This window comes from Neopelma chrysocephalum, unplaced genomic scaffold (genome assembly GCF_003984885.1).
Source record: "Neopelma chrysocephalum unplaced genomic scaffold, ASM398488v2 Primary Assembly neopelma1_45, whole genome shotgun sequence".
Taxonomy (NCBI): Eukaryota; Metazoa; Chordata; class Aves; order Passeriformes; family Pipridae; genus Neopelma; species Neopelma chrysocephalum.
The window spans coordinates 9,470,145-9,493,110 of NW_020897704.1; the positions used below are offsets into that span (position 1 = coordinate 9,470,145).

General features: G+C 39.9%; 1 protein-coding gene across 6 annotated transcripts; it reads left to right on the forward strand.

Annotated features, from left to right (window-relative positions):
* The first annotated feature begins 415 nt into the window (after positions 1–415).
* On the forward strand, positions 416–18,047 carry CUNH12orf40 (chromosome unknown C12orf40 homolog). Of its 6 annotated transcripts, none has more exons than XM_027679297.1 (13): positions 1,696–2,158; positions 3,986–4,025; positions 6,082–6,217; positions 7,136–7,268; positions 7,764–7,830; positions 8,631–8,735; positions 10,517–10,623; positions 13,159–13,691; positions 13,929–14,001; positions 14,667–14,727; positions 15,287–15,353; positions 16,062–16,144; positions 16,736–18,047. In XM_027679297.1, exons 1-13 carry the CDS (start codon positions 1,821–1,823, stop codon positions 17,348–17,350), a joined length of 2,358 nt encoding a protein of 785 aa, XP_027535098.1. In that variant the 5' UTR covers positions 1,696–1,820; the 3' UTR covers positions 17,351–18,047. The 6 variants fall into 6 exon arrangements, with proteins under 6 accessions (XP_027535102.1, XP_027535103.1, XP_027535099.1 ...); XM_027679299.1 differs by having other exon boundaries at positions 1,745–1,853; XM_027679300.1 differs by lacking the exon at positions 1,696–2,158 and adding an exon at positions 2,528–2,612.
* Positions 18,048–22,966: the final 4,919 nt, after the last annotated feature.

Sequence of the window (22,966 nt, forward strand, 5' to 3'; positions counted from 1 at the left end):
ATGCTGCAGACAGAGGCACACTTTGACTTCACACAGTTTCATTATCTAAATTAGCTGCTTCCTTTCTGGGTGTTGGGGCATAGAATAGGAGCCTAACTTAGCCACTCATCTTCAAAAGACCTCCTTCTCTCTTATTTGATTGTATAGGTGTTCTGTGAGAACTTACTTAAAGCTGGATTCTTTGAGTTGCACAGTCAACACTTCAACACCAGCCTTCTGTAGAAATGCATTCTTACATCAGATAAATGGTACACTACTTTGAACTGCTTTGCTATGTCACATATCTAGAGCTGATCTGATAGTGAAGAAGCATATCAGAGAGGAAAACTCCAGTGATGGAGGTTGGAAAGCTGTTCTGACTAAGATCCTGTATAATACTTTCTTAACAAAAGAACATGAGAGGCAGTTATTCTGAAGGGTGGCTGTAAAAGTTAGAAAAAGGGGAAATCTTTGAACTTCAGTTTTTGACACATAGAGAAAGTCTCTTTCTTCTATACTTACTTCACTTCCCAGAGAATCAACTAAGCTCCATGAAACTCATTCATGACCTTTTAAAAATTAACAATAATGACCTGCAATTCTTGGAAATTATGATGTCACTCAGAAATCCAAATCAATTATTTCAAACTTTTCAAATGTTGACAGTCAAGGCACAATATGCAGATACTGGAAATATAGTCATATACGTCTCAGGTCTTATTTAATTGTTTACTTTGCCTTCCTCAAAAAAGAACTGATTCTTTATTTTATGGATGTTTGAAAGATCTTTATCTGCAGAAAATAATTTGAGGAGAAGTTTTCTTATGTTGAAAAATAATTAATTGAAGCTGCCATGTCACTTTTCCAGGATTCTACAAATAACTACTAACTACCAGACTAAATAAATCAAACATAAAGAAAAGTGCACTTTTTTCTTTAAATCTAGACAATACTGTAGAAAAGTAAGGGTAATGGTGATACAGAAAACATGATATATTAGAAAAACAAAAGTAAAAGGGATTTGAATATGTTAGGCATGAAACTTCATCTTAGACATAATATTAACATGTGAAACATTTACATTAGATGGAATTGAAAATAAAAATTAATGTTTGAAGTGATGAAATTAGTTAAATAACCTTTCATTCTGTCATCTATCATATTAGCTGTAGAGTCACAAAGACTTAAAATATAGATATTACTTATTGTGACGATTTTAATCTAGTGTTGTTACAATAAACAATATGCATACTATTCAGATTCTATAAACACCCTAATCAAATTAGAAGTATTACAAAGAAAAAAATCTTGGGTCATTTTTAATATTAGGCTCCTAATATCTACTCTGAGCATCCTTCCCACTATTGTACTAATGCTAAGCAAACTTTAGTACCCTGAGAAACATTAGGCTAAAGATAACTCAGTAAAGAAATGCCACAGGAAAAGATTCATGTAAAATTTGATGATTGTTTTATAAATGGGTGCCTTCGCTTGCTGAAACAATGGCAGGGAGTCACAGGGAAGGGAGCGAGTGGAGCTGTATTGCTGTGTCCCTGGGAGCACAGGGAGCACCTGCAGCTCTGCATCTCTCCTGGAGGGTTTGTCACATTTACACACAAAAGGTCATCAGACAGACCCAAGGGCAACAACACTTGCTAGTAGAAAATGCGCATTGATTCTCCTGTTGCCCGTAAGTTACCTGAGGAAGAGCAGGATGGGGAGGAAGGTGCTTTTCTCTTGCCTTAAAAGTATGGTGGTTGTAGCAAAGACAAACTGGCCCTGAAAGACAAATCTATTCACTTGGGACAGCAAGAGGTTCATGACCCCCTTGCAAATGGGCAATGGCTTCTGGCAGCAGCCTGTATGGAAACATGGTGGGTAGAGGAAGAGCAGCAGCAACCAGAGCATCACTTCCTCCCCATCAGCTGCCTTGCTTGGTTTTCTGCATCCTTCCCCTTTGGCTGTCTGTCCCTGCACCACCCTTTCCTTCTTCTCTGCTAGCCTGGGGACATGCAGAGCAGCTGCCCTGGTGCTCCCAGGGAGGAGGAGGCCCTGCAGGAGGGCCCTGTGGCCCTGCTGGGGGGCTGCAAACCATCTCTGTCGTGGGCATCGCCCCCACCTCCAGCCCTCCCTCCCTCCCTCCTCAGCAGAAGAAAATGAACTGGGTTGGTGGTAGTCGGTGAGTGAAACTCTTCAAAGGCTGACAGAAACAGCTCCATGCGATGTCGGTGTCCCCTCACAGGCTGGGCAGTGCTGTGGTTTGTGTGGTGAGACAGCCATGGGGTGTGTGACAGCCATGGGGTGTGTGACAGCCATGGTGTCCCCTCACAAGTCAAGCATAGCCTTAGTGTGTGTGACAACCACCTTGGTGTCCCGTTACGGAGTGGGCACAGCCATGGTGTTTGTGACAGAATCAGTGTCTCCCCACAGACCAGTAGCACGGCAGTGTGTGTGTTTCAGCCCCAAGTCCCCTCCTGAGCCAGGCTGTGTGGGGAGGTGAAGGTGCCCTCCCACCCCAGGCAGGGCTGTCATGTTTGGGCCCAGTGTTTCTCCACAGGCAGGGGCTGGGTGAGGCCTTTCCTCACACCCTTAACAAACAGCAGTGGTTGCCATTTGGAGAAAAAGATGTACAGGTATTGAGATGCACTGAAATAGTAAAATACCACAAACTGAGTTGTAATGTTAAAAAAAAAATAAATAAGATAACATTCAGTTTCTTTAGGTGCTGTGCCATCTGCTCATCTACTAGAAATGTAAACCCCACAGATTTTGCCAGCCACTGGGAAGCAGTGTTGCTAAACACAGTTTTGTAATCTTCCTGACTCTATGCAGAATCAAACTAAAAGAATGGCCTACTCATCTGGAAGTCTTCCCAGCAAAATGGGATTTCTGAATGTTGCCCCTGTGAAGCAGGGGGAAGGGAGAGCTTCAGTTCAAAAAAAAAAAAAACAAAACACCAAACCCAACGTTGTCCTAAATGTCTGTCTGTCATAGCCTCTGTAAGAAAACACAGCGTGTTTTGCACACACTTAGCAAATACAAACCAACCTGCTACTTGCTGCTGCTGGCAGTATCTGTCAGAGTTCCTTAGGTGAGTCTGGGATTTGCATTTGAGGTGCCAGAAAAACTAGGTGTTACTGGGGCTTCTCCCCACTGCAAGGGCAAATGTTATGTACATGTTTAGAAAGTTTGTTCTAACCTTAAGAACAGGAAAAAAGTCATTCCAATGGGATATTCGATATTTCTAACCCTCAAAAAAGTCCTAATCTTACCGACCCAAGGAATGCAGCCCTGCTCACTCTGCTCACAGCAGTGACCATGACATCCGATTTTGTGCACTGTGTCCTGTAGACAATCCATTTCAATTCATTTAAGGCTATGTTTTACAAGTGAGATACATAGTTTAAGGTATAACTGTCTCCTAGGGTGCACAAACAACAGCACCTTGTAGTCACAAACTATTGTTCTTACCTTTTTTGTGGAAGGTTCACAATATTCTGTACCATTAAGGTAAAAGCTTGTATAGTGCTCCTTTGGATTTTTTGCTAATATGTTTTTGTAACTATGTTGCAGCATGACAAGAAAATTAGGAGAAAAAATATATTGACAAAGATTTCTTAAGTTTTAAGAAATTACAAATTGATGAAATGTTGCATTACAGGTCAAATGATTAAAAGCTTCTTCTGTTTTCCTTTTTCATGTTCAGTATAGTAGCCTAATATACAATGTGGTCCTATCCTTACCTGAGTAAACCAAGATCAGTCAAGGTGACTTCAACAGAGATATATTGACTTAACTACCTGAATATCCATTATAACATAACATGTAACATAACATAACATTAGCATAGCATAACAGAACACAGCACAACACAACATAGCATAGCATAACACAACATAACATAACATATTTGTGTCCTAAATTCTCAATACCATTGATGAGCAATTCAAGCCGTGACTCAAGATTATACTTTTGCGATTAAAATAATAATTATTTGCATTTTTAGGAGCAGAATCATACTAAAGCAGGAAAGGAGAAAACAAAAGGTAAACAGTTTTAGCTACCTTGGATTTTATATTGTTATATAAATGCTTTAGTGGATTCACTTAGATAATACTTTCAAAGCATTTAGAGTGAGATTCTAAACAGTAACTTAACAGTTGAAATATTTTTACCTGACTTTTAGGGCAAAAGTCTTGTGCTAGGTTTACTACACTGAATTCCAGCAGGAAGAAAAGGCAGCTAGAGAAGGCATGAATGAATGAATAAATGAATGAACATGCCCAATTTAAGTTTTACTGAATTACTTCTGTTACCATATTACAATGGTATGTGCTGACACATGGGATTGCTTGAAGCCTCACAGTGACAACCTCATGGTCAGCTGGCCTAACGCATGCATACACAGCTATTCTTCTGGGCTGTATTAAGGGGTGTTAGGCTCATTGAAGTACTTTATTTGGCATTTACAAAAGCAGGCCAGCTTATTTGTATTTTGAATCTGAAAGTGAAATAAGGGAATCAAACTTATCCCTAGCAGAAGATGTTTCGAACAGGAAAGAGGAAGAAAACAGTAAGAGAAAATGGCTATAACTGCAGTAAGTGAAGTCAGTGTCCTAAGCAGGGAAGAAAGAGGCAGTAGAGGGAAGCTCCACCACTGAAGCTGGTATCCCCAATGCCCAGAGCAGGTGCACGGGCATACAGAGGAGTAGGAGAAACGGGCTGACTGTATGGAGACAATCACTGAAATAAGAACGTTTACATAAGGGAATGTGGGACCAATCAGCAGCTTGTTGTCCTCATCGCTTTCCCAGTCTCCTGGAGGCCTATGAGTTCTCAAAATATCTATTTTCTCAGGGATAACTGGTCTAAACCACATAATTTATGTTACAACTATGTAATTTGCTTCAGTGGAGAAGGGAAATAAGGGAAGGATCCAAGTCAGGATTGTTTTTAATAATGTAGCACTAAATTACTAAACAGAGTGGTAATTTTGTAATTGCTATTACACAATTATTAGTAATTTGGTAATTTAGACGTGATGGGAAGAAAATATCTGGGACACTAAAGGGAAGTGGATACATCTTAGGGGTGTGGACCCCAAAGTAATATGAATTTTGAAGTGTTGCTTTGTACACAGGTTGATATTACTTCTTAACTGAAAAATAGATATTTTCCACAGATGAAATTAGCCTAGAAAGCTAAAGATAATAATAAATTATACTGAAAATTAGTTACCAATGAACATGTTGGGTATATTGGTTACATGTAACCCACAATCAGGAGAAGAATTACATTTCAGAAGAAAAGCCAGTGCTATTTTTTTTCTTTTTGGCATAGCCTTCAATTTTCAATATCCTTCTTGCAGTTAGAAAAAATAAATCTTACTTGTTTTATTTTATTCATTTGCTGTACTTGATGCTAATGATTTTAGGATCGTTATTAAGTCTCTACAAAATGACGGGGTTTGTTTCCTAAATTTTCCAGAATTATCTGCTTGATATATACAAAGTGTCAGTTGTATCTCTTTTTATTCCTTGCAACAAAAGTCTTTCTGAAGTCCCAATCATAGAGATTTGTCTTTTTTTTTTTTTTCTTTGCCACAAGACTATTTTCTTTGTCAAGAAAGACAAATTTGGAGAACAATAAACTCTGTGTTATTATGGATGGCACATCTGATGTATGTAATCTTGCTAGTGTATTTGCCTACTATCTTATAAGTTGCCTAAAAAGCCCAAGTTTAAATTTTTAAAGACTTCTTTATTGCCACATTTGTTATCTTTTATTTGAAAGACATACTTTTTAGTGATTATACACAAAGTTTGAGAAATGAGTGTTTAAGGACTAAATTTTTGGCATCAAGATAACGGTGACTTATTCTGAATATGACCAAATTATACTTGCAGTCTTTTTCAAGGCCATAAAAAATAAATTAACTGCTAATAGGGTGTGAGAATTCAGAGGTACTTAATCATGTGCTTTTATTATTAGGAATTGTTCACTAAGTCTTGCTTGCTAATCTCAAAAGAAATATCTGTCTATACTCCTAGTCTGTTGTTGAAGCTTTTGTCAAAAACTTACTATCTCCTTTAAAAATTTAAGGAATACTTTGAAAAAAAGAAACTTAAAACAAAAATGAAGCTTCTGGAAGTATCATCTCCTAAAAGTTCAGCAGTCAGTTTAGATCTTCTTAATCTCTATGTGGTTAACCAGATATCAACCAAAAAAGACAACACTGGTGAGTTTTGACTAACAGTGTTCTGACTTCTCAGAATCAGTTATTCTTAACTATTACTGCTGTTATTTTTGTTCTTGTTCTTCCACTTGTAACTTAATGTTCAAATAAGTGTTGTTTTATTTTTAAAATAAAAAATTGTAACTAAGTACAAAAATTATGACTGAATAAAAAGTCAGGGCATAAGATGAATCAATTAACCTTGGCTACAGCCTACGTCACCTTCAAAGTCTTGTACACTTGTACAAGTCTGGCCAGGAAAGGGTTAATGTTTGCGACATACACTTATGCACCTTCCTCATTTTCTATTCATTAATTTTGTCTTATATCCATTTCTTTTTCCCTTTGCCATTGAATGGGTCCATTTCTAATCCAATTCCTTTTTCATTTGGGCATTTGGAATAATCTTGTCAGATCTACTCAGATTATCTTTCTTAAAATCTGTTATTAAACTTCTAAAGAAACGTGGCTGCAACTTCAGTCCTACTCTTTACCTGCAGATGGGGTACTGAGAGACATTGTTTAGTGGTGGACTTGGCAATGCAGGGTTAATGGCTGGACTCGATGATCTTTAAGGTCTTCTCAAACCTAAACAATTCTATGACTCTATGACTCTTATTTTCTGTGACATATTCATAAACCAGATTGCGGAAAATTTGTTGTCCTATGCTGAGGAAAAGTAGAAAGTGACTGAGGAGGGCAACAGAGCCTGTCCACACACAGCAGCTGACTGTGAATAATTTTATACTATCATGCCATTTAGAATAGAGTTTTTGCATTGTTAGTGAAAAAGAAAGAAAAAGTATGGTTTTAAATGGATTAAGAAGTCTAAAACAACAGCTTTTGTACTCAAGTGAAAATTCAGGAACCTCAAAACTTTCTCCAAGCCCAGCTCTGACATACTGAATAATTTCATTGCAGAGAACGTGAGGAAGCCAGTCCACGTGGATATCACTGAAGATGTAAAAAAACTTCCTGGGAGACACAACTTAGAGCTTCCCACATCACCACTACGTACACAACATAAGTCAAATCTAGATGATCTCCAGAACAGGTACTTGTATAAAATAGGCAATAGTTATGCTAAAATGAAGTTCCGGAAAAGGTATTTCATGATGGTTTTATATTTGGAGTATTAAGAAACCATATACATACCGTAGTAAACAGGGAGTTTCACAATCACTCCTGGCATTCCAGTGATACTCTTACTGTGAGAGAGTAAATAAATAGATCTGAATAAAACACTGCACATGAAGCTGAGAGATTTTTTAAAAAAAGGTAGTGTGTTTTTACTCATGTCAGGTACATACGCTAGTATTATCTTGAGAAGCAGGCTATTCAGACAGCATTATCCACTTACAATGCTTTCCCATCCAGCTTCAGACCCTGACCTGACCGAATCACACACAGGCTGCTCACAACTGCTTAAGAATCAGACCTTTGTAAGATGTGTGGAAAAATATTCCTAAATTATTTTGAAATTAATACTCAGAATATTTTAATCTTACAGATCTTGTATTTCAAAGGCTGTTTTTATTCATTTTACAAGGTTACAAAAGCAAGTACTGGACAGCAGAAGGCAGCATCTCTCAGAGAAAGTAAAATACCAGCATAATGTAGGTTTATTTTTCTTATGATATAAAACTAATATTGTTCAGCAATTGCTGTATTTTTAAGTGATTTTTAAAAGAGTGACCAAATCTAATTGGTACTGAAATATGTGAAGTCTTTCTCTTTAAGACTATTTTGGTATATTATTTTGCAGTCACATTTTATATTTGTTCCTGCGATTGCTTACATATTTCTGGAAAGGCTCATCTTGTTTTAGGCATTTTGCAAATTATTTCAGAATATCTGTGCTCTAAGCTAGTCATGAAGAACAGAGCTTATGGGAAAGGAACAGAGGCCAACAGCAGGTAAATTAAAAAAAAACAGAAATGTGAAATGATGGAATGTGAGAAGCATAAACAAAAGTGAGTCTTTAAGAGGAACTTAAGTGCAAGTCTCAGAACCAATTCAGCAGATCATTTACCTATAAACCTTATGCTAAAAATGTATTTATATCATGTCTCTGCAGGATAACATTTGTGTGCATGCTTCAAATTAAGTAGGTACTTATGTATTTCCCTGAAATAAGCCCTTATAGCCTTATGTGTTTTGTGAAAAAGTTGTATCATGACATTCAAATACACAAAAATTTTCTCTTCCTTGTGGTATATGTGCAGAGATGTAAAAGATATAGAAAGGCTTGATTACTTTGCACTTTATGCTTAAATCAAAACAGTTTCTGATAAAATTCTCTTTGACGTGTTTTGTCTAGTTTTCACAACTAACTGAATTACTGTATGTTGGCTCTAGTATGGAACAAGAAGACAACTGAGCAAGAGCTTTTATTGCTTGTTCATTGTCTTCTTAGGGTTTTCAGTCCTCTAACTGTACACAGCCTCCAGAAGAAAAGTTCAACACAAACCCAATGGGCAACATTTGGGAACAGACCTATGAAGAGAAGCTGCAAAAGCAGGTTTGGTTAACATTTTACTTCCACAGAATTATTTTAAACTAACTTTCATTTATTTTGTATGTAGATAGAGTGTAATTGTGAAGATAACTATAAATGATCAACATCTCTTGTAGGCTGGTGGCAACGAATAGTCCATATATACAAATATATTTGTTTTATTGTTCTGAAATAAGCTTAACTTGAGCTTAACACTGAGCTCTCAGCATTGCTGATATCTGCAGAAAGAGAATTAGTCACATGCTGCTGGCTTTCTTTTGTTTCTGGCTTGTAAATTTGGTTAAAGAAAGCTGAAGTGTATTATAGTTGTAGATACAGCTTTCTTAAACATACAGCTGGTGTAACTGGGTGTCATATAATCCCAGTTGATCCCACAACCTAATTTTTAATCTTGCAGTGTGAGTAACATAGTTCTTACAGTATTCTCAGTGCTCTAAAAGGATCGAGAAAAGCCTGCTCTTTAAGTCATTACCTTTAAGTAATAATTGAGTAATTTGTTCTGATGCATGTTACTATTTTTTTTTTGTTAACTTCAGGATTCTTAAAATAGTCATCCTTAGAAAAGTAACAGCAAATACAATATGTTTTATTTTTTAGAAAATATATTATTAATTGGAAATAATAAAACGAATTCTATGTGTATCATCAGTGGTATTATAAAGTCTTGAGGTAAGTGAGGAAGAAGTGCTTCAAGGGCTTCAGAATGGGAGATGTTGGGTTGTTCAGAAAATGAGTAAGCAGAAACCCAGAGGAACCTGACCTGAAGAACAAAGGAGCCCGAGAAAGATGCTTTCAAAACACAAGGACAGTCTACCTTAATGTGCAAGAGAATGAGTAGGTCCCGGAGGCCAGTTTGGCTGAATCAGGGAACTCCTGACTGAGCTCAAATGCAAAGAGGAAGTGTAGAAGGAGGGATGGGCAGAGTAGAGGAGCAGAGTCACCTCCCTTGACATGCTGCTACAATGAGCACACCCAACAGTCAAAGGCAAGTGATTATTTCGCTCTGAGCAGCGTATGTGAGAACACGTCTGAGATACTGTGTCAAATTTTGGGCCCCACCCAGTACTAGAGAGAAATGAGCAAACTGTTGCAAGACCAATGATGGGCCACATAAATTGTTAGGGGATTGGAGCAGATGGTGATTATGAAGAGAGTGAGCAAAGAGGGTTTTCATTGCCTGGGAAAGACCAGGATAGTGGGTAAACTAACCAGTGTCTTCTACAGTCCAAACAGAGCTACAGGCAGGACAGAGCCAGAGGTACACAGTGAAATGGCAAGAGGTAGAAGTCACAAGTTTCAACAACGGAAATTCTGTCTGTAGAGGATAAAAAATAGCCACGAAACTGGCTAAGCACAAGAAGAGGCCATGCAGTAGGTGGTTGTCCTGAACATTACTGAGCAATATGGCCTTAGCTTGAAGCCGGCCCTGTTTTAAGCAGGTTGAACTAGATGACTCTTGAGGTCCCTTCCAGATGAGATTTTCTGATTCTGTCATCTTCAGTGGAACTTCAGCTTGTTACAGTCTATCAAGCTTGTTCATACTATGGGAGGATGGGGTGCTAAAAGGACATTTTGCATATTAACATTGATATGCAAATATGGAAAAGTACGAGTTATACAGAACTCATTTGGGCTGTTAGCAGGTTTGGGCTTCTACTGTAAAGATAAAAAGAAGTAAAAATGGTGGGAAAACGCATATATTATTTGCAAACTCAAGTTTAAAGTTTTAAAGACTATAGCCATTATGTATATTCAGAGTTTGACAGCTTCTACTGTTTTCTCAGCCAGGTAATAGTCTTGATCAAGACTCTTGGAATACTAAACCTCCAAGCCAGTGTATTTTCAGGAAGTCTGATACGGTGCTTCAGGAACTGTTTGAACCATTTCATAGGTAGGCAGTGATTTTACACTAAAGAGGGAAATAACAGTCAAGTTTAATTGAGAAAAATACTAAGATTGTCTGAAGCTTATTGCTACTTGTCTTTTTCACTGATTTTTGGTGCTTTTCAAATAGAAATTGAAATCAAATGGAAAGACTAAACATACAAAGCTATTTAAATTTGCTGAAAGGCAGCAAAATCTGAATTTTGGGTAGGCATTTAGAACCATGATCTATTTTTTCAATGTCACAAACATGATAGTGTTACTGAATTCACCTTGAATGATAGCTCAAATTTACTAAGAAGCCACAAGGAGAGTGAAGCTGCCTCAGGTCTCATTAGTTCTGGTCACTGTTTCAAGTGCTTTTCTGATGACCTTGATGAAGCAGCAGTTGAGCAACTCCACCTACTTGTTTATACTTGGGATTCCAGGAACAAAGCATTTTCTTTCCTACTCTTTCATATGTGATCCTACTATAGCTCTTTTCCCCTATAATTGTTTCAATAATACTTTTATGGGAATATGCACTTTGTTTTTTAAAGAATGGTTAGAAATCAAGAATATGTTTCTGTTTGTATGTGCTGATTAAAAATATTTCTCATCATAGATGGTTTAGGGCCAGACTCATTTGTACTGAACATTTTATATAATTTTCTTTCCAGGGACTCTTCCCTTGGATCTAGGGGTTGTACATCTTTCTTTACTCGTTTTATTCTATGAGTGTGCCATCTGGTTGAAAGTTCCTGTCAGTGTCTAGCTTTGGCTCGATAGAGTCATAAAAAGACCATATAATATTTTACTGCTCCTGAAGTACCTACAGCCTGTTTGCTTGGGGACTTAAGTGACTGATAATCTCACTGGTCACATGATAACCAGGCACATTAGCTTCCTCTCAGCCACCTTAACTTTCACTTTTCTTGTAGCTTCTCCTGGTTTTCTCCAGCAAAAACTAAAATGAGGATAACATTCACCTTGCTGTATATCTGGGACAATTCCTCATTAATATCTTTACATTAAAGCCCTACATAACCTTATTGCACCTACACCTCCCCTTTCATTTCTCCCCTGGCCGTCAGGCCTGCACTCATCTGCTTATGGCACCTCCTGTTGTCTTCTACCCATTTATGGCTCACTAACAACATCTCCTTTCCAACTGTTCTTCAAATCCATTTCTTTATATTGTCCTTGTTTTGTTTTCATCCATTGTAGCCATAAATTCTTATACCTCCAGAGATGGCAGTTCTTTTGTGAAGGGAGTTTCTTTCACGGTGAAAAGTAGAGTGTAAACTTATACAATTGTTTAATGTAACATACTGATGATGTAATCAATGTGTGTAATTCTGAGAGGTGTGGCATTAAATATTAACTAAAAATTTTATATGTCTTATTTTCTCATCTACTCTTAACTTTTACTTTGCATTACAAAATGTTCAGCTGGAATTAAGAAGAACCCTCTGAATTGGTTCACAAAATAGTTTTACCTTCCTCACATATATCTGTCCAAATTTCTCCAGGAACAAACTCTAGTGTGGTTAACCTTTTAAAACTGTTCTGGGGAGGCTTCTGTAAGCAGAGGAAACTACTTCATTGAAGTACTATAGAATCTTTATCCAGTTCCAAGTATTTGCTGAACAGAACACCACAGAAGTTTTCTGTACTACATTTCAGTTTTCAAGTTCCATTGACAGCATTGCTCAAAACATTTTAAAGAAAGGTCATTTTTTGAATGTCCTTCTTTGCCAATTCTCTGTGCTTCTGAAGACTCTCAACTTTTTGCTCAGAGTTTCTGAAAGGTCAGTCAGCAGATCCAGCCTGGAAAATATACAGTGAAAATGTTAGATTAAGAGCCAAGTAGCTGAAAGCATGACAACTTTCAAGCCCCTGATGTTTGCATGATAACATCTTCAAAACCACTACTCTCAGAAGTGGGGTAGGGAAGTCTGGGCAAAATAAAATGTCTGACTGGCCACCTGACAGTGCAATGGAGGAGTTCTGTGCTGAATCAGGATTACTGATTTCAAGTATAAATGGAAGTCACTTGCTAGAGAGACCAGGAATAAAGCAGTACACAGAGCTTATTAGGCTTTTCAGTACACAAGAGAACTGTAATCTTGAGGAACAAACTGCTTTCATGAATAGAGGAAACTATCTTCCTCTTTTTTTCTTTTTTTTTTATCCCCTCCCCAAAGTTGCTGCCTTTGGTTAGCTGGTGGAGCAGCAGTGACATACTGTGGCTGCTTTTATAAATCACACCCAGGAGGATGTGCTCCATGGCTTGGTATATTTTGAGATATTATGAAACAGACCCCCTTTTAAATCAATCTTACTGTAAAATAAAAACTAAATATGATAAAATACATATTTTTTCGGATGAAATAATGCTCATTTAGGACAAAAACAAGTGTGATGAGTAGTGAAGTCTTTGAGATTGTCATCAAGTTATCATAAAGTGTTGTGTTAGCAGTCAGCATTTTGCTTCTTTGCATACTAAGCAAAATGTTTTTTTTCTTCTCTACCCCCACTCCACTTCACCCCCCACCCCCAGGCTAGACCATATGAATGCTGCCAGGAAAAATCCAGTCATAATGACCAGTAACGAATCAGAAAACTGTGAGGGAATAAAAGCACCGGTATTTGATGTTGTGAAAGAAACCACAGAACTGAAAGCTCCCCAAGTTGGAAGTGGTTGTTCCTTTCTGGCACTGTTTGAAGATGAGAGCCAACCAATCCATAGTAATCCTTCCACAAAGCATTTTAATCTTTTTGTTAACCAAAGCAGTACTGACATTTTTTTCATCCATTCTGATGTTAGAAATCAAATGACTGACAGAAATTATCCTTACAACACTAGAAAGGCTTATCCTGCAATCAGTCAAAAAAAAAGTTCCATAGACAGACACCTTGAAGGCATTTTCACAACTCCAGAACTCGTTTTCCTTAAAAGTGACAATGACTCAAGTTCAAGCTACAAGGAAACCAGTGGACTTCATAAAACCGACCTGCAGAACTTCAATGAGGGACAGCACTACTTCATACCCTGTGAAAAGAAAGAAAAACATGCAAACCTCGAAAAAATTGGTGCGTATCAAGATTTAAAGGATATGTATTCCAGGTTTTATTCTCCTTTTAAAGACATATATTCTTATAACCAGAAACATATCTGCCCTGACTGAAAACATTCCATGAATTTTCTGATTGCAATAACTTAATTTTAAATCCAATTATTTGTTTTAAAAACTTGACAGAAAGCTTTGCTTTCAAATTGCATTTATTGTATTACATTTTAAAATCAAAGTTTACTTTTTTTTATTTTAGAGACATTTGCTTATCACCATGATCAGCAGATTAACTTAAAGGAGAATGTGCAGAATTATTCAAGAAAAAAAAGGTGAGTGCCATGGAAATTATCAAACTATTAACTATTGATAACTGCAGAGACCTTGCTGAATTGGAGAAATCCTGCCAAGAGGACAGGAAGGTAAAATTCTAAACAGTATTACCAAGGAGTCAAGTTTTCCCAGTGAAAATAGCAGTGTATAATGTGAATAAACTTATGCACAGGTAAGCCCCTTATACCTTTGCTCATCTGCCTATAGTAAGTACAGAGAAATACTGCTTCATGGGACAGTTTTGAGTTCCAGAGATTAAGATCTTGCTTTGGCTTGCCCCCTAAAAGACTCTATCTCATTCCACTGGCTGCAGAGGAAATTAGTATCTTCCTTGGGCTAAAGTAAGCATATGTGAGTGCCCCATATTTTACAAAAGATGTGTTTTTCAAAGATCCATAATATCTTCCATTGTACAAAACAGCACTATCTTCTGCCATCTCTCCAGTTCCATTTTGCATTTCAACAGAAATGAAGTTTATGAAAAACAGATTCTTGGTGTAAAATCTCAGTTCAGAAATAAGTTCAGTCATCTCAATAGCGGAAAGCATTTTATGGTTACTGAAGACAAAATAAAAATTGAAGACAGAAAAGTCACAAGTGAGGACTTTAAATCAGAAAGAAAATAAAAATCACTTACAGAGAACTTTGTGTTTGCATTCCTCAGGGATGACGAGTCCATGAAAGAAACAGGCTGGAGACAGAACCAGCTCTTTGGATTTGAAGAGGTAACTTTTTAAAGAGACATGTTTTTTTGCCAAAGCTACTGTTTGCAATGTTCATTTGAGGTGGAGAAGGAATATCCACAATGGTTAGAAACTGAATATAGCTTTACTGAATTGACTTCTGTGGAAGCTTCTTTGCCATCATGGTTTATAAAAGGAATTCAGAAAGAATTGCTTCTAGTGAAGTGGTTCAGATAGACAGCCCTTTTCAGGTCCACAGTTCACGTGCTTTGTTTCACACCTCAGCTGATGCCTGAAATACATTGTGTAAGTTACCCATCAACCCTTAGGATCAAATTCTGCAGGCAGACATTATATGCAGGATGCTACAGTATTGTAAAGGAGCTTTGTGCCAGTATACATATAAAAAGTCTGTTAGATGTTTTGCCTGTAGAAGTCACCCAGGTACATATGGTACTGCTCAGGGTACAAATACCTCTTAAAATAATTTGTGGTACAGTGCAGTGGCTCCTTTATGTGATACAGAAACTGAATGTTCCTCTTAACCCGAGATGCTGATCCAGCTGAACCCTCACTATTAACACTTCATTATTTTTTACAGTTTACAAGAGCACAAGAGAAAGAGTCTAAGTTTGGAGCAAGTTCAAATCTTCATGAGATGGAGAAAAGTTAGTACCATTTATATATTATTACTTTTTTTTTTCTCCACGTGAAATTGAAACAGTTACTTTTAAAGCCAGGGAGAATGATCTTTTTGGGATGTTACATTTGTTGAGGGCTAGTTTTTCTGATTCATACAGCACTGTAAAAAGACAAGGAGCATTACCAGGTAACTAATCTGTGTTTGCTTTTCCTTGAATAGAGATTCTCTTCCATTAGACTATATGCTGTCATTCCACATGTGGACAGAGGGAGGGGAGTCAGCTCCCTTGGTAGCTGTAGCTGTAGGGTCAACTGTGCTGGCTGCATTTCAGAGCAGAAGATCTCTCATGGGCCTCCAAGAAAAAAGCATGTAACTTGTATGACAGCCAGTGTGCACGTGGAGTCTGCTGTGTTCTCTCACAGCTCTTGCTGTGCAGAGTCCTTCTTCCTTTGGGTAGCACAGTTCTGCTGCTGGTGCAGCTGCTGATTAACAGCACAGCTGAAGCTTTGGGGCACCTGTCTCACAATTTCTGCTAAGATATGTTTTCCTGAGAGGAGAAGAACTGGCTACTGCCTTAGATTGCCTAGATTGAACTTGCTAACATTTTATTCTTTAAACAGTATCTTAAAACTGCATCAGAAATAATAATGTTTAATTCTACATGCTGTACTTGAGAATTGGATCTTTGGGGAGTCTCTGGTGAGTAGCCTTTCTTTTTCATCTATTTTTCAAGATATGGAGTCACCACTCAGCAACCAGTCTTACAGTTACTCTCCAAGACAGACCGAGAGCTATTTGAGCTGTAGTCCTGACACAGTGAGTACACCCCACAACCTTTGAGGGTTGGCAGGGCTCCATTCAAATCATATATCCATGCCTGAGGGCATCTAAGGGTGGATGTAGCTGGAATCTTACTTATGGTTTTGCCTTGTACAAGGCAAATTCAGGTGTGAGGAGGACAAGAAATTATTAGCTGTAAATTTTCCTAAGTAGTTTAACAGACATGGTCTGTTCTGTTGATAATGCCTGGCCATGTGGAATTACAGTAGCATGATTGTGGGAAGATGCTAAGCAAGCTTCTGTGCTCTTCCTTTGTGTATAGCTGCCCTACATTACATGCCTGTAAAGCAGACAGATTTGACATACAGTGTTTTCAGCCATTCTTGAACACAAAAACGTCATGGTGTGTGAGTATAAATTGCATGTTAAGTGTGAAGGTCTGCATTGGCCACCGAAAGCCAGGAGTACATCCTTGGGGAAAGAATGAAAAAAACCACAAACAACCTAAACCAGACCGCTCTGGCGTTTCTGTTTATTTGACTAACTTAGTTATTAGTTAGTCATTAACTTAGTCCTTAGCTATTGAACTATTTAAACAGTTGCAATCGCACAATTCTGTTCAAACAGTGTGAAGAGGAAGACACAGCCAAAAAGACGGAATATCTGAATGAACAGTCCTTGAAGACACATGATGCCAACCTCTCAGCAAGCAGAGAGGCGCCCAAGAGCTTCCACACCAGAACTGTGCCTCTCCAGCCCAGCAGTAGTTTGGGTAGAGAAGAACCAAACATTCTTCAGGAGAAAGGCTCTATTTTTTGCGCCACAGAGGAGGAAAGTAAAAACCACGCTGCCCCATCCGAGGGCAGCTCATCACACCGAGCCCTTAAGGGAGAGCACGTCACTCGCAGCACCAGGCGTGATGTTTGGTCGCAGACTGAGCGCTCTGTGACAGAAGTAGAGAAGGCGGATGTGGCCACCCAGTGTGGCACCTTGCGGGTGTGCAGCTGTGGGGGCTCCCTGCCCGCAGCCCGCAGCCCAGTCGGGGTCCCTCCTCCCCGCACCGCCGGCACCGCGGGAGAAGACGAACTGCCAGCGCAGGAGATACCGCAGCCCGCGGGCGCCGGCAGCGCGGCAGGGATTGCTGCCCTTCCTTCTGAAGCCGAGTACCTGAGTTTGGCTGGCAAAAGGACTCTGGAGGTGCTGAACTACATTGATAAAATGAAGGAGAGAGATAAGCAGTGACCAACTAGAATGGCATGGGGGGAACACAGAAGTTTTGTTCTGTTCTCAGTGTGTTTCATTCACTTGGCATGTTTATTTTTCTAGCCCGGTTGGACAAAAAATATTTTTGCTGTTTGTTTGCTTTAAACTATTAATACCTATGGATTTCTGTCTAACTACTGCTATCTCTAAATATGGGTTTCTATAAATATCCAACTGTTAACACAGGATTTTACAATACCCTAGTAAATATAAGCATTAGGAATTAGATTGGCTTTCTCACCATATATCCATAGGATTCTGTACTTTGGGATTGACTTTGCTTCTTTTAAGGTAGTGGAAAGATGCCGTTTCACTTCAAAACATTTTTGATGTGGGTCTTAGTTCAGAGCTATTGTCTGGTTCTTATCCATTTTAACAGACAAACTCGCCTTTTCTGTGTGTTCATACTAAATAAAAAAATGGAAAACAACAGAAAATGTACATCTGCACACATAGAATAGAATGTAATTTAAAAAGAACTAATTTATTATTTTAAAAAAATGCTGAGTTTTCCTTCCACAGCAGATCTATTGATTCACTCTCTGGCTGTTAATACTAACAAATCTTTCATGTGTTTCTGTATTCTGTCTGCAAACTAAAAATTTGAACTACTTTCCTGTTCAGTATTTTTGTGAAGTCACAAATCACAACAAAATAAAAGTTTCCGATAATATTGCTTCTAGGTTATAGAATTTCCTTCTAAAAAGTTCCTAGTCAAGGCGGTAGGGCGACTCATTGTGTCACTGACATCTACTTATAGATCCATACACCTTTACTTCTACAGAGATATCTCTCTCTGTATATCTCATAAAAATGTATGTATGTATGTATATGTATAAAAAACTGTGTGTGTGTATGCACTGGCATTATCCAGCTGGCTGTGTGCAGGGATCCTCTTCCTTACAAACTGGGCTTGGGCAAAAGCTATGCTAGAGACTGTTCCCGAAACAGAGCAGGAGATTTGCTTCTCTAAAATTAATATATTGTGCTTTCCCCTTGGAGTCTGCAGTTAAAAGATTCACTGCCCTTATTTCCACAATGTCTTTTTTTTTTTATTTCTACGTTTTGTAGAAGGGGCGTGTCTCACCCAGCCTGGATAAGACTTGTCACCATCCTTTGTCTCTGCTCTCATCATCAAACTAGTGGTTGTGTTTGCTGCTGGGTTTTATTCTTGAAGCTAAGAGCCATTTTTAAAAGAAGGTCTACATTGCTCAACAGCTTGAGGTTTATAGCTATGCTATTTTAAAAATAGCACCTCAGAAATTTCAGTGGACTTTTCTGTACTTGGAAGGACATAGCATTGTCTTCTATATGTATAAATTGCACCCATGGGAAGTGGTTTGCACAGCCCAACTTCTGAAACATGTAACTATTGTTTAGGCAATTCACTGCCCACTTCCTAAGGTTTGACATAAGCAGATTTTCTTTTTTAGGTTGCCTCAATTTAATGTCAAAGCAAACTCCCTAGTATTTATTTTTTAAGCTGCAATATTCATCTCCACAGGAGCTATAATTTATTTGAGTAACAGCTGTGATTTGGTGAAAGCTCAGCTGTTACCAGTGGTTTCTAAGGCACAGTTGTTCACTCAGTGTGACAAAGCCAGTTCAGATTATGCCACACCAGCAATGGCCCATGCTGACTCAAATTAGGACATCCCTGTTTTCCCAGCAGTGCCCCATCCCCAGCATGTACCTGCCAGCCTTTCCAGTGGTGCCTGTCTGATGTCACAGCCTCCCCCATGGCTGACGCTGCTCCAACGCCCTTGTCAGCCTCCTGCAATACACTATGGCAGAGGCCAGTGGGTGGCACATTACAGCTAAAAGCTCCAGCACTGTGTGCTTTAGACTTGAAGGTTTTTATTATCCCAGCAGATGTGAAATTGCCTCATGCTCAGGGAGTTCTTTGGTGTTTGTGTTAGTGAGGTACTGAAGTGACCCAAACGGAAGTGAACTGCCTGCAATGGAAGTTACACTCCTGATTTCTGTGACAGTGGCATTTTTGCTGGGACTTCTAAATTGTGGTTTGTTTTACACTGGAGCAGGCTACCCAAGTTCAGGCAGATACTCCTAATCTGCAGAACTGATCTGTGAGCGGACACACTCCCAGTCTGCTCCTGTGAACCTACAGGACAAAGAATGCAGGTTGGAAGTGGGAAAAGAGAGCTGGTTGCACCATATGGATGTATGTGTGGGGGGTTTCAAATGCTCTTTATTGAGTTACCTCTCATATTTATCATCACTTAGAGCCTTTTCGTGGGTATTATTTTCACTTCAGCCACTAGTATAGAAGCTCCCACAATTCGTTCCAGCCAGGTTCCAGCCTAGACTGCACCATTTCTCAGTAAGGACTAAAATTCAGCTGCTCAAGCCAGACACACACCTCCTGACTGGCTGTATGTAAGAGCTGCACACATGTCTCTAGTGCAATAATTCACCACTTGGGATATGTCAATCACCACAGATAATCATGTTTCAAAGTCTTTGGATGAGACTGTATGAAATTCAATTACTTTACAATTTTTACCTGTAATTGCAAAGCAATCAGAAGAAGAAAACTATCTTTGTAACTGGTTTGTGTGCTGGCAATGATGACAAGTAAAGCAGTGTGCTCTTTTTAGCTACTAGGGAAGTATTTTAAAGTATTTATGTTACTATTATTGCATTAAAAGAGACTCCTGCTTTCTCCTTATCTCAGCACTAGTCTCCCCCTCTGCTCAGGTGCTTTCTTTCCCCTGATTTTTTTTGTTATTTCTGGGAAGAGCCGAGTTTGATTTAATAGGAAGTAGTAGCCTCAAATCATGCTTTCTTCAGCTAATAATTCAGCATCTGATGCTATTAATCCACCAATATTTGTAACCTACAGTAATGACCGTCATCTCACTATATACATAGGCACCACCAGCCTTCTCTGGGGCACCAGCATAGGCAGAGACGGTCCTTTTTCATCCATATTATTCTTCCTGGCAGTGTGCTAAGCCTCCAGGGAGGCCATGGAAATATACATGTTGTTAGCTGTGTTTGGTAAGCATCAACTGTAAGTAGAGTATTCTTGCTGGGGAGAAGGACAGAAGGGTACCTGTAATTAATCAAAAACCAGGAGCACTTCTTTATTAGTGGCACTCAAATGCTTCTAAATACAGATTGAAAGAAAGACTCTCTTACTGAAAGCGTTACCATAAGCTTCAGTCGGAATCAGTTTTAATATGCAGCTGGTAACATTTTTTTCCCTCTGAAATCAACTCTAATTACAGTAACCTGCAAGGTAAGGTTTCTGGGCAAGCACCAACAGAAGTTTGTTTCATTAATGGGCAGTTTATTGCTGGATGTTATGCCAAGAGCCTCCACATGGGCTTTGCAGAATTTCATGAAGGATTACGGGAAATGAGAGACTTAAGTCTTCATACAAGTGATTGTTTCTCTGATAGAAACTGCTTGTGAATTGGCTTTTTAATGGTTTTAGCAGATAGCAGATTGAGGAAGAATGAGGTTTCCTGGAAAAAATATTACCAACTCTCTGCATCCAGTGCCTAATCTGTCCCCACTAAAGCGAATCTTTCCTCAACACTTCTTCAGCCTCTTCTCACTGACAGCCTCTGGTGGGTTAGAGGTGACAGTCCCAGTCACCCAAATCAGGACTTGCTTCCCCAGGGCTGGTGATGTCGAACTCCAGCTAGGTCTCCTGACTCTGTGAGCTGAGCACTAAATGCTCACCCTCTCGCCCAGCCACACTGCGGTGACTCCACACCCTTGTGGTGCTTGGTCTGGGTGCCACAGCCCTCTGGATGTGAAAGCCAACGGGACCAGCTTGCACTGAGCTCCTGTGCAGCACGCAGGTGGTGGAGAGGATGCTGATACATCAGATCTGTGTGAGGTGAGGGGAATATAGGCCCAAGAGATAGAGGGGTGGCGAGTGAGTGAAGGTAAGGCAGGAGGCTGAAAGAGGCCCATTGTATTATTTAATAGAGCTGACAGAAAACATGTCCAAATCAACCATTTGTGCACATTTGCAGAGAGAAGGCTGTGATTTAGTGCCACTGGCCTGGGCCAAGGACACAGAGCTGTGGCTGATCACAGGACAAACCAATACATCATATTGCAGAAGATTTACTTTGTTCCCCGGGCTGGAGTCATTACTGGGAAACAGGAGGCCCATAAGGAGATTTGCTCTCCAGAGAAGCTGCATGCTCTCCAAACAGATGAATTTTTGGAGAACCCCAGACCAGTCGAAGCTGGCAGGGATCCCCGACCTTGCCCAGTGCAAGCACCAGTGGGAGCAGAGCCAGCTGGAGCAGGATGCTTTGGGCCATGGCCAGCTGCTACCACCAGACACCCAGGCTGGGGAAATAAGCCATGCCAGATAGGAGACCCCAGGGAAGCTGTGCCTGCTTACAGCAGCTGCTGCAGATGTGGCAGCCGCTGCTTGAGTGCTTTCTTCCCTGTGCTGTGAGCAAGGCAGGAGCCTGGGGCTGGAGGAAGGGGAGCTGTGGACATGCAAGGAGCGAGGCTGGGTGCTGCTGCCCTGCCCTGCCCCACCTTCTCAGACCACAACTTCTGCCTCTTCTGCCTCTACTCACCCACATTTCCCTGCAGCAATGAAGAGCAGTAGTGTTGCAACCCAACACCAGCTCGTCCCGGAGTGCCAAAGCCGTAGGGCCTCGTTCAGCAGCCTTGGGGCTGCACTAACAATGGGCACTGATTGCTCTCCCACCAGGGACCAAGGGGGCCCCAATGCCCTCAGCATCTCCTTGTGAATCCCACCCACCAAAAGGGAACTTGACATATAGAGAGACTACGAAAGCTATCTCATCTGGTACCAGGCTGGGGGTGGCAGTCAGCCTTCACTCAGCTTACAAAATTTTTGGTTGCTCTTGATTTTTTATCCATCATTTTTAGCAGCCCATGAGAGGCTGTGGGAACATCAAGCCTCACCTTAGTTCCAATACTGCAAGGGGAAGCTGCCTCTCCCTCAGCACCCCCAGCCAGTGTGGGGGTCATGGGTATCCCAAATACCAGGGAGAGCACGGGGGAAGCCACATAACACCAGACTGACTCTGACTGCAGTCACATCTTGTGATGGTCCTACAGGGCACGCTCACACAGACATCTTGGACATGAAGGAGCTCCTTGGGAGCAGTCAGACAGGGTTTGATACCATCTCACCATGAATATATTAAAATAAGCATCAATTTCACAGCAATGCTTACTCCAAGGCACCACTTCCCAGTGGGGACCTGGCCACCTGCTGCAGGCCACAACTGCCCCTTTAGGGATAGAGAAGTCATTTGGCATTCGCAGGATGGCACATTACCTGACTGCCAACAACCTCTCCTTTGCAACTACAGCTATGCTAAGTGACCCTGAGTGAAGGCTTCAGGCAGAAAATCTGTACATAGGATTTGGTGACAGCTGGCTGGGGACATAGGGTCTCATCAGCCTCAGCTGTGGAAATGGCTTTGAGAAGAAAAAATTGAGGAGCTGGGAAGGCTGAAAATGCCACAGCACTGTCCAAGGGGACCAGAGACACGTGTACAACAGATCAGATGGGGCAGCATCAGCCCTGAGCATTGTAATACAAACCCTCCCCCTAATTTTGGG

What these genes read in the sequence shown, in the direction of transcription:
- CUNH12orf40 (XM_027679297.1), top strand. Translation starts at nt 1,821, where the DNA reads ATGGCTTCTGGCAGCAGCCTGTATGGAAACATGGTGGGTAGAGGAAGA. An exon ending in AACTGGGTTGGTGGTAGTCG is followed by an intron (nt 2,159 to 3,985) that starts GTGAGTGAAACT and finishes TTGCATTTTTAG; the next exon opens with GAGCAGAATCATACTAAAGC. An exon ending in CTGTTTGAACCATTTCATAG is followed by an intron (nt 10,624 to 13,158) that starts GTAGGCAGTGAT and finishes CCCCACCCCCAG; the next exon opens with GCTAGACCATATGAATGCTG.